Genomic DNA, 11,197 nt, shown 5'->3' with positions numbered 1-11,197 from the left:
AAACAGTAATTGTTACTGTACATCTCCTGTTATTGTTTTTCATGTTATCTGTTCTTTGTTATGCTCTACGTATTATAGCCATTAGGTTGGCTGATCGACGTAAATAAAACTTATTTGTTATTTTAAAAAAAAAAAAAAAAAAAAAAAAAAAGCACAGTTTAAATTCACCTGACTTTTTCGGTACCAACAAAGGTGGAGATACGTACTCAGAATCACTAGGCCGAATATAGCCTAAGGCCAAACTTTCATCTAAAATTTTTTGCAATGCTGTTTTTTCGGCGAAAGACAATCTCCTAGAAGAACAACTAAAAGGTTTGTCATCACTAATTCTTATTTTCATTTCACATTTAACATTTGGTTAAGCAGGGCGAATCGCCTTTATATACATTTGATCAAACATATCTTCAAACATTTTCTTTACTTTGTAACTTATTTGTTTTCCTAACGTATACGAAACTTCAGCATTTTCTATTACATCCATTGCTAGTAAAAATGCTTCAAAATTATTTTTATCTACTGTTGGTTTGTTTCGATTTAAATTTATATTCGTGCCTACACTTATTGCCGTTTCATTATTAATTTCTTTCCTTATTTCTTTACCTATACCTTTATTTACTTGTTTACTTATTCTTCCATTTATTCCTTTACCTATTTCTTTACTTGTTTCTTTACGGATTTCGTTTTCTACTTTTTCAATATCATTTAAATTTTCCGTTACATTTCCATTTACATCGCTTAAAACAATCATTTTTATTTTACTAGCGGATAGAAAATCTCGGCCCAAAACCATTGAATACCCAGTAGACTCGTCAGTGACAACAATAGCTTCAATGCCAACTTCTTTATTAAATATAGAAACAAAACAAAATATTTTTCCAATTGTAATTAATTCGCTTCCGTTGATGCCAACGTCTTTTTTATCAGAAACATAATCAAAAATTTTTTCATTTTTTGGAACAGCTGATCACTTTAAAATTGTTATCGGACTGCCGGAGTCTAAGAGACATTCTATGGGGAAATATTTCTTATTAATCTTACCAAATTTTACATTTATTATTCTTACATATTCGTTGTTCGCTCCTCCTTTGGTTTTCTTATTCAGGGACCACTGCCAAGCCTGGTGACCCAACACATTTCAGACGTAGCAGGCCCAATCCGCACGAACTGGCTTACGGCACTCTGCCGCGATATGACCTTTGATATTACAGTTGAAACATCTTATGACCCGCTGGTCCGGGGCCACCTTTCCATCAACCCTCTGGTCCGGGGTCGATGCACTATCTGCCCGCTGGTCCGGGGCCGACTTTTTGAATTTGCGCTGCTCTCTCATGGGCAGCCTTGGCCTTTGTAGATATTGAAATGCACGTAAAACATCAGCTGATGAAGCAAAACATTGCAGTTTTGCCTGGTTACGTAGTTGCTCATCTGGTATGCCGTCTATTAAATACTGGACCATCAAAAACCACAACAATGCTTTGCCCTTGAGGCGAGCACACAGTAACTGGCGTTCTATTTCGCTGCCTATTTTAAATATGTTGCACACGCTGGACATCCGCAGTAACCACTCGTTAACGTCTCCACTGCCATCAAATTCTGGTATCAGCTCTTTAATTGTCTCAAAAGGCACCATACATTTATTGCGTAGCTCCGCATTTTCGCATTGTAGTTTTAATACATTAAGCTCTAAACATGACGTATCATCTTTATTTGACTGTATACCGTAGCCAGAGGCCACCGTACTGCATTTTGCCTCATGTTCGTCAAACGGTACTTTTTCATTTTCGTTCTCCTCTACTTCGTCGCTGGGCAACGCGGCTGCGCTGCCTACATATTCTGCTACATAAATTTTTGCAGCTGCGCGGCTGCTCATCGGAATTTCACAACTGTCGCGACAGCCTATGGCGCCGTCGCAGTCGCTTACATTTTCGGCTACTTTTTGCATTTCAGTTGCTTCACTTTTTTCAAGGTCTTTACTTTTCTCAATCGACACATTTAGTTCATTTGCATTACTTTTTACAACTTCACAATCATTTTCATTACTTTTCTCAATACTTTTATTAGGCTCAATACTTTTTGGTGAACTTTTAAGCGGTGTGCCTTACTCTGGACACAAGCCGCGTTCATTTTGCGGAATCTCCATAATTCTTGTTAAGAGTTCAGTTTTATTTCCTTTAGATGAGACTCCAAGGTTATTACACCACGCTTTTAGCTCGCGTATCGAAAAATTATTTAGTTCAAGTGGCTTGTCCATTTTAAAACTTTTGGGTGTCTAGAATGAACCGTTAAGTGCTTGAAGTATCCGGACCACTTCTGAATTTTAGTAAGCGCACACACATGTGATGTTTCATTCGCAGCCAAACTTGAACTGCCTCTTTATTCAAGATCCTCTTCCTTCATGCTCTCTCGTGAGAGGGAGCATAGTGTTGTATAATACTTAAATCTAATATTGCACAGTGTTGCTTAGGACTAACTTACTACTACATAATTTTTCTATCACTTTGATTTATTTCCTATTCTAGATCTTTACATTTATTTTCTATCCCGCCGTTGCACACAGACTCTGCTTGTTACTATCATTTGCCTAAGTTCGCTCGACGTTTTTCCACTTTCCGCGCAGAATTCTTAGTACTGCTCACCTTGGCTGCTGTTTGAGAAAGAAGCCGTGCTTCTTGCCCTTCATTTTCAACCCCACCATGGTTATGACCCCTGAGTTTGATCAGCTGTTGATCGTTTTGTTGGTTAATACTGGAGGTTCTTTAGCCCAGGTGCACGCGAATATTTAAACATTGGCTTAGGCTTTTAAACTTAATTCGATTCAATAAATGGCCTTCGTAGCTTAACTTACAAAATACAAAATGGTAGCGATAGATTAGTAATCATTGGAATGCAAAGAAGGAGGTAGCGCACCCTCCGTCGAGCCTGCTCCTGGATGGAGGTTCGCCTCTGACTGCGATGCTGGGATCCAACGGCGAGGAGTGTAGATCCGGTGCGACTGCTTCAAAAAGGGTTTTCGGGGTTCCCTACCCTGCATCACGGCGGGAAATTCCTGAAACTGCGGCATATCAGAGTCCTGGGCTCTCCGAAGAATCCATTCCCGGAATCCGAAATCCAGCTGAGTCGTCGTGGTCTTTTTTTAAAATGATATTCTCGTCTCATTTGGAAAAGACGTCTATGCACACGAGCAGCATGGTGTTTCCACATCGAGTCCGAGGGAGGGGTCCAGAGAAGTCACGATCGACCATCATCAATGGCTTCGGAGGGTGGCGGATAAGCATGTTTGCTGGCATGTCATGCCGTTTGCAATGTGTCCTTCGATCTGAAAGTAATTGAAGCGTTTCCACTGGTTGTCGGAAGGCCCTTCCATCGTGCTTTCCATCCCGTGGTGTTGTTCAACAACTTGAGCGCGATTTGATCCGTGAGCTCCTTCTCTGTAGCCGAGTAATTTTCCTCGGTTCGGGAGGCTAGCTGTAGACATACTCGTATGCAGATTAGAGTTGTTTCAGACTGATAAGTTTTTCAGACCAAATTGTGCCTGTAGCCTCCGTCTGCCAGAGATATCGGAGTACGGACCTCCCTGGTAGTTCCGAGTCAAGCTAGTTTGCGACCGTTTCGAGGCTAAGAGTTGCTCTCCCTACCGAAATTCTTACTTGTGGTTGGAATCAGGCCCACTTATCGAGCGGGGTCCCGATCCCAAGCGTTTTCGATTGGGTCTGCTCCTCCAGTGAGGAGAGCTCGTGTTGTTGTATGAACAGTTGATATTTCGGCAACAGGTTCTCGTAGATCTTTTCGAATGAGTATTTCGAGCGTTTTATCATCAGACTGAGTTCCACAACGCAGATCTTAAACGGCCCGTCGGTTGCAACGTGGGGGCAAGAAAAATTCAAAAAATTCCCGCCTGAAAGTTTTCCAAGGCTTTGTAGGGTACAAATGTAGTTATTAAACGTTTTTATTATAGTTGAAGATTCACAATAGTTTTTGTGAGACGAATATTTAACACTGCCAAATTTAATAACAAATGACACGAATTCAACACGGGAAATATGACAAAGTTTATTATATGAATTTATATACAGTATACGGCGGATAGACAAACTTATAGCGGGTGCGTGCGAAACGATCAGAATCTAAACGAGACTGGCTTCATTTATTTCGTCTCCTACTTCTTTTCCTTCTTCCCGCTTAAAGCTAACGCGATCCACATTCAGCGTTTGTACTTCATTTTCTCTTATACTTATTTTCTAATTACATACTTCATTACATTTCATTTTCAATTAATTTCTTCTTATTTGACTTGCTTATTTTTAAATTAAATAAAGGGCTGAAATCAGCCAACACCGCCCGCGTTGAGCACCTCCTCTACTTCATTCGATGGGCAGGGGTGCCAATTTGTGGATGGCCCTTTTAATATCGCCGTTGGTGGTTTTCAGGTCGACGACCCTGACCTTTCCGTCCACCCCTGCGTGTACGGCGGTTATCCGACCCACCAGCCACCTCTGTGGCGGGCAGTTGTCCTCGGCCACGAGCACCAATTGGCCCACCCTGACGTCCGGGTACTCCTTGGTCCACTTCGAGCGAACCAGCAGGCTCCGACGATAACTCGTCGACCACTTCCGCCAGAACTCTTGCTTGAGCGAGCATACAAGCTGCCATCGACGCAAGCAACTTATTTTTCGGGCGCCTCCTCCTCCGGTGGGGCCTTCAGCGGGCCGCCGATCAGCAGGTGCGCTGGCGTCAGCGCTTGTCCATCGTTGGGGTCCTGGCTGAGTGGGCCGATTGGCCTTGAATTGAGGGTTGCCTCCACGCCAACGAGGAACGTCGTTAACTCGTCCGCGGTGAGCAAAGCGCGACCTGCCGTCCGTAGGAGTAGGCCTTTCGCAGACTTCACAGCGCCCTCCCATAGGCCTCCGAAGTGAGGAGCCCTGGGCGGTATGAATGCAAAGGAGACTCCTTCTTCGGAAGCGTAGCGTTGGACGCCGGTCAATTCTGCTTTCAGCCTCTCGCCGAACTCCTTCATGCGATTGCTCGCGCCCACGAAATTCGTGGCGTTGTCGCAGTGCACCGTCTTCGGAAGTCCTCTCCGGCCGACAAACCTTTGGAAACATGATAAAAAGGTATCAGTTGACAAGTCGCTAACAAGTTCAAGATGAACAGCTTTGGACGCAAAACACACAAATACAGCGACATAGGACTTATATGGTTGCTTCCCTCGGATCTTCAAAGTGGTCATGATTGGCCCACAAAAATCTACTCCACACACTGTAAATGGACGAGCTGATCTTAGTCTATCAGCAGGCAACTGCCCCATTATTTGTGAAAGCAGCTTCGGTTTGTATCGAAAGCAGTGCAAACATTGGCGAACCACTTTTTTACATATCTCCCGAGCATTAACCACCCATATCCGCTCATTGAGAAGACTGCCTAAGGCTTGCGCGCCGACATGGAAATTCCTTCTGTGCAAATGTTCAACGTAATTCTTTAAGAACTGCGACTGTTTGCTGAGTAAGCACGGAAATTTCGCGTCAAATGGAATATCGGCTTGCAACATTCGCCCGCCGACTCTCACCAAGCTAAATGTCAACTTTTCTAGCTTGACTTCTTGCAAAAACGGGCACAACTTCTGCAAATTTGGCGCGAGTAATGACTTCTTGCGAATTTTATCAATGACCTCTGCATACTCGAAGTCCTGCACAACCTGAATAATTTTGTCAAATGCCATTTTCAGCTCAGCTGCTGTGAGCAGTATATTCGCCTCACGAGCCGCTTTTCGACATCCTCTTATATAACGAAGTACATATCCAATGACCCTTACTGTCTTAATGTATGACGACTGTTTTTCTATGTATTCTAAAAGATCACTTTGCATGCGTGGTTCTGCACAGACAAGAGCTGATTTTCTAATTTCCAACTCTTGCATACCTTGCGATAGTTCAAAATGACTATTAATAGGCCATTTATCTTCTGGTTCAGTTAAAAATGTTGGACCGTTGAACCACATAAGATCCTTGAGTTCACATAAGATTCTTGAGTCCTCTCGATACAATGTCTGCCGGATTTTGCTTTGTCGGAACATGACGCCAAATTGAGCCTTTGCTCCAATCCTGAATCTCAGCTATTCGGTTTCCTACGAAAACTGATAAACTCGACGGATGAGTCTTCACCCAATGAAGGACTATTTCCGAATCCGACCAGAAAGTTACTTTTTCGATTGGGCTTGATACTATAGGCCTGATTTTATTCAACAGATCAGCTGCAACATGAGCCGCACAAAGTTCAAGACGGGGAAGTGACCTTGTTTTTAAAGGGGCTACCTTGGATTTTGCCGTTAACAACATGGCTTTAATTCCATCAGCTGTGCTTGTACGAACATATATACAAGCACCATAAGCTTTAATTGAGGCATCGGCGAATACGTGCAGTTGAATTGGTTGAGATAGTGAAGTTTTTAAATATCTGGGAATCCTTAACTGATGGAGGTGCAACAAATTAACTTTAAATTCCTCCCAGCTTGTATGTAACCTCAGTGGTACCGACTCATCCCAATCTAACTTTTCCATCCATAGCTCCTGCAGTAGAATTTTAACTTTTGTCACTAAGGGACATAGAAGACCAAGGGGATCAAATAACCTAGCTGACACAGACAAAATATTGCGTTTTGTAGCACGAAGATCTTGAAATGAATCCTCTAACTGGAAATGAAATTCATCTTCTTTGGGAAACCATCTTATTCCTAAAGTTTTTGTTGGATCCGATTCGGCTACTGCCAACGACTTGTCTGTGCTCTCGGAAGTACATAGCTCCGCACAATTGGAATACCATTTGGCGAGCTTCATCCCGGCCCCATGCAGGATTGATATTACATCCCGTTGTATCGTTTTTAAATCCTGTATACTTCCAGCACCAGTTAACAAGTCGTCGACATAGAAATCCTTCTGAATCACTGCTGCTGCTGCTGGGTTAGACGACCTTTGCATCTCAGCTAGCCGCATCAAACATCTTATGGCCAAAAATGGTGCAGACGCGGTTCCATAAGTAACCGTGTTGAGGCGACACATTTGCAATGGCTCAGAAGGACTTCTTCTCCACACTATGAGCTGGTAAATCCGGTCATCTTCATGTATGCTTATTTGGCGATACATCTTCGTAATGTCCGCAGTTAATGCGTATTTATGGAAGCGAAATCGCAACAAAGTGGAAAACAGCTCCTCTTGAATGGTTGGGCCTACCATCAATATGTCATTTAACGCAACTTGTGTAGTTGTACGACATGAAGCATCAAAGACAACTCTAAGCTTAGTAGTTGTACTTTGAGGGCGCACTACACACTGATGCGGAATGAAATAGTGTGGAGGAGTCGGGACCCCATAATCAATTGGTGACATATGCCCCAAAGCGAGATATTCCTCCATAAAATCAATATACATTTTCTTTAAATTCGAGTCTCGTAATAATCTTCGTTCCAATGAAAAAAAATCTACGTTTGGCAACTTCAAATGAGGATCCTAAGGAACTAGGTTCTTTTTTAAATGGAAGTTTAACTTCAAATCTTCCATCTGACAAAATTTGGACATTTTCAATAAAAGATTTCTCACACATTTGTTGTTCCTCTGTGTAACGTGCTTGGCAATTTCTTAAAGGCATCTCTTCTAAATCCCAAAACTTTTGTAGTGTGTCGTTTATGCTACTTAAACTTTCTTCCTGACATTTAAAACTGTTAACAATTGGCCCAACTGGTGTTTTGGGACACCGATATCGTCCAGACACAATCCATCCTAACAAGGTTTTTTGCAGTGTGGGATGCTCAGGGCTTTTCTTAATTTGTCCAACCGCCATTAACTCGAAAAACGATTCTGCTCCTATTAGCATGTCTACCCTTTGTGGCTTATAGAACTGCGGGTCTGCCAAGTTAATATTTGATGGTATATCCCAGCCCTGAATTTCTATTGCTTGATTTGGCTGATATCCTGAAATTGTTTTGAGTATGCAGAAATTTGCCATGTAGTCATTGCTATTAAACCTAGATTTTATAGCTGTGTGAATGCTTTTCTTAACTTCAGTATGCTGTTGACCGATACCAAGTAAGTTCACATTCGCATCATCTTTCTTTATATGCAGATTACTAGCGAGCTCCTCAGTCACAAAATTTATTTGCGACCCTGAATCTAGTAGGGCTCTAGCTAGAATGTACTGTCCATCTTGGCGTTTGACATGTACAACTGCAGTAGCAAGTATTACCTTATCTGGTACTGTGGCATGCATAGCATGCGAAGTAGATGAGCTTCCTTGCACTAATTGAGATGATTGCTGAGTACTTGACGATGAAAACTTATGCAATAATGCATTATGCCCTTTTCCGCATATCCTACATTTTGGAACTTTACATTTTGAAACTGTATGACCTCTTTTCAAGCAATTTATACAAAGGGGAACACTTTTTGCAAATTCAAATCGTTGCTGAACCGAAAGAGCTGCATATGGCTGACAACCTGTTATCTCATGTTCTCCAGAATTGCAAAATTGACAACTAGAACTGCGTAAGTCTCGTTTTTCAGCAGCGCAGTTAAAAGAATGCTTAACATTTTTACTCGTGTCAGCCCTGCGGTCTTGATTTGGTTTATTTTGCTTAAACTTACTACCTTCTTCTCCAGACAACTGCTGAAATCTTCGATTTAATACCGATTGACAATCACTCCACTTAGGCAGCTTTGAGTAGTCAAGCTGTTCTTCCCATTTCGAGCGAGTCTTACCGTCAACTTTCGACAGCACTAAGTGGATAAAAATAGCATTTGTGATGTCTTCATGATTTCCTAATGACAAGAGAGAGTCATAAACCGCTGATGCTGTATCAATAAGTTCCCTCAAAGCAGCTGCTGAAGGTTGAGAGACCCGAGTTAAATCGAACAATGTCGCGATATTATCAAAAAATATAAGGCAATCGTTATCATACACGCGTTTGAGACTTTCTAAAGCTTTAGGGTAATTTTCCTCTGACATTTGGAATGCTTTAACTGTTCCTAATGCAGCTCCAGATAAGCATGATATGAGGTGGTTAAACTTTTCGATGTCTGGTAGAGAACTATTATTGTGTACCAAACTATTAAATAGCCCAATAAAATTTTTAAATTCGGAATATTTTCCATCGAATTTTGGAAGAGACATTTTTGGAAGTCTACAATGAGAAGGCGCTGTTGTGCTACTTTGTTCTGTGACACTGTTCGTAGCGCGTGGTAACAGCGACTTTAATTTTGCCTTCGTTATTACGCACAATTCTTCCAATTCCATTCTATAATCGTCCTCGTCATCTTTTAATTCGATTTTATTTTGAATCGTTAATGCATCTTCAACATATTTTCCTAACATTTCCAGACGACATTCGAGCTCACACTGGTCTTTTGAGATTAAGTTTTTCTCAATAGATATTTTTATGCGCGTAATGCTAGCTACTAAATTGTCTCGTCGTTTGAGCAATGATTCCAGATCATTGAACCCTGATGCTGGAGGAGCCATTTCAATATTTTCCTTTTTAAATATAGATTCAAAAAAAGCCACTTTTAATTTTTAATAACTGGACACTAAATAATTTATAATGCCTCACAAGTTATTTTCACACAATTCACCAAGTATTTTATGGGAGAGTGAATAAAAATTAACTGAGCAACTGTTCTTGGGAATTCACAAATTAAAGCTGAGGAAATGTAGAAGAGCACTTTTCTTTATATATATAATAAGTACCAGCTGAGGCGAAATTTATTTGAGGTACTGTAGTTAGTAAACGCCACTTTAAAATATGTATGTTAGCCACGAACAATATTTTAACTAAAGTTTGTTTGCATTAATTCGAAAAATTGTTTATTCAGCACCAAATAATTTATATGTAGGTATGTATATATGCTTGTAATAAACGAATTTTAAATAATCAAAAAAATGTACAGAGTACCTGCAAGTGAGATAACACTTTTTACCAGCTGCTTATCCATTCCAAAATTATTTGTTGTTTTTAAATTATTTTTTCCGGCCGACGCGGTTTAATTAATTTTGTAGGATTTTAATTTGGGTTTCTAGGGTTAATTCCCGCTCTTTTTGTTTCGCTTTAATCTACCGCTTGTCCACCGATTTCTGTATGTATGTGTGTTTGTGTGCGTTATGTATTGCACTTCACTTGTCCACTTTTTCCGTTACGTACGTATATATGTATTTATTTGCACGTCACCGTTTGCTGATTTTATTTAACAAATATTAACTTTATTTGTTAAATAAGAAACCAAAACACTGTTTTAAATTTGTTGCCACTGTTCACTTGAAATTGTTTAAATTTGGCTAAATTTGTCTCTGCTCGGGCGCCATGAAGATTCACAATAGTTTTTGTGAGACGAATATTTAACACTGCCAAATTTAATAACAAATGACACGAATTCAACACGGGAAATATGACAAAGTTTATTATATGAATTTATATACAGTATACGGCGGATAGACAAACTTATAGCGGGTGCGTGCGAAACGATCAGAATCTAAACGAGACTGGCTTCATTTATTTCGTCTCCTACTTCTTTTCCTTCTTCCCGCTTAAAGCTAACGCGATCCACATTCAGTGTTTGTACTTCATTTTCTCTTATACTTATTTTCTAATAACATACTTCATTACATTTCATTTTCAATTAATTTCTTCTTATTTGACTTGCTTATTTTTAAATTAAATAAAGGGCTGAAATCAGCCAACAATAGTCTTTATTAATTGTTTTTATTTATTTTATTTGTTAAACCAATATAATTAGCTTATTTCACAATCTTTTGTTTTCGCGTCTGCACTCTTTGCTTGCTTGATCAGAACTAACTCCTTCCTCATTATCGCTCTTTGCTCTCACATTTTCAGAGTTGCATTTCAAGCCGTTCCACAGTGGGCGATTTGGTCTCGCTAGCGGCATTTAATTAATAACTTCTAAACTAAAATAGATATCTTCAGTCGGTTTTTTTTCACCGATCAAAGAAAAATCATACAATTTTTTAAGTTTAAAAAAAGTTTTTTTTTTAATACTTTTTTTTTTTTTTTTTTTAATTTAAAAAAAATATATTTTTTAATTTTAAATTTTGATTTATTTTTATGTTTTTTAAACTTCAATTAATATATTCCATAAACAAACATAATTTAAAAATGGCTAGAATTTTATTCAGAATCATCGGAATCAGACGGCGGCATAGT

General features: G+C 39.9%; 1 protein-coding gene across 1 annotated transcript; it reads right to left on the bottom strand.

Moving 5' to 3' along the window:
* Positions 1 to 4,663: 4,663 nt before the first annotated feature.
* Positions 4,664 to 10,190, bottom strand: LOC122320072. The gene is made up of 2 exons (XM_043208148.1): positions 9,935 to 10,190; positions 4,664 to 5,090 (listed from the first exon to the last, which is right to left on the bottom strand). Exon 2 carries the CDS (start codon positions 5,012 to 5,014, stop codon positions 4,664 to 4,666), a length of 351 nt encoding a protein of 116 aa, XP_043064083.1. The 5' UTR covers positions 5,015 to 5,090; positions 9,935 to 10,190.
* Positions 10,191 to 11,197: the final 1,007 nt, after the last annotated feature.

Source organism: Drosophila ficusphila, unplaced genomic scaffold (genome assembly GCF_018152265.1).
Source record: "Drosophila ficusphila isolate 14025-0441.05 unplaced genomic scaffold, ASM1815226v1 contig_414, whole genome shotgun sequence".
NCBI classification, from domain to species: Eukaryota; Metazoa; Arthropoda; class Insecta; order Diptera; family Drosophilidae; genus Drosophila; species Drosophila ficusphila.
This window is presented reverse-complemented; position numbering and strand designations above follow the sequence as displayed.

Bases quoted from the DNA above. Each gene is read 5' to 3' on its own strand.
- LOC122320072 (XM_043208148.1), bottom strand. From the start codon at position 5,014: ATGAAGGAGTTCGGCGAGAGGCTGAAAGCAGAATTGACCGGCGTCCAA.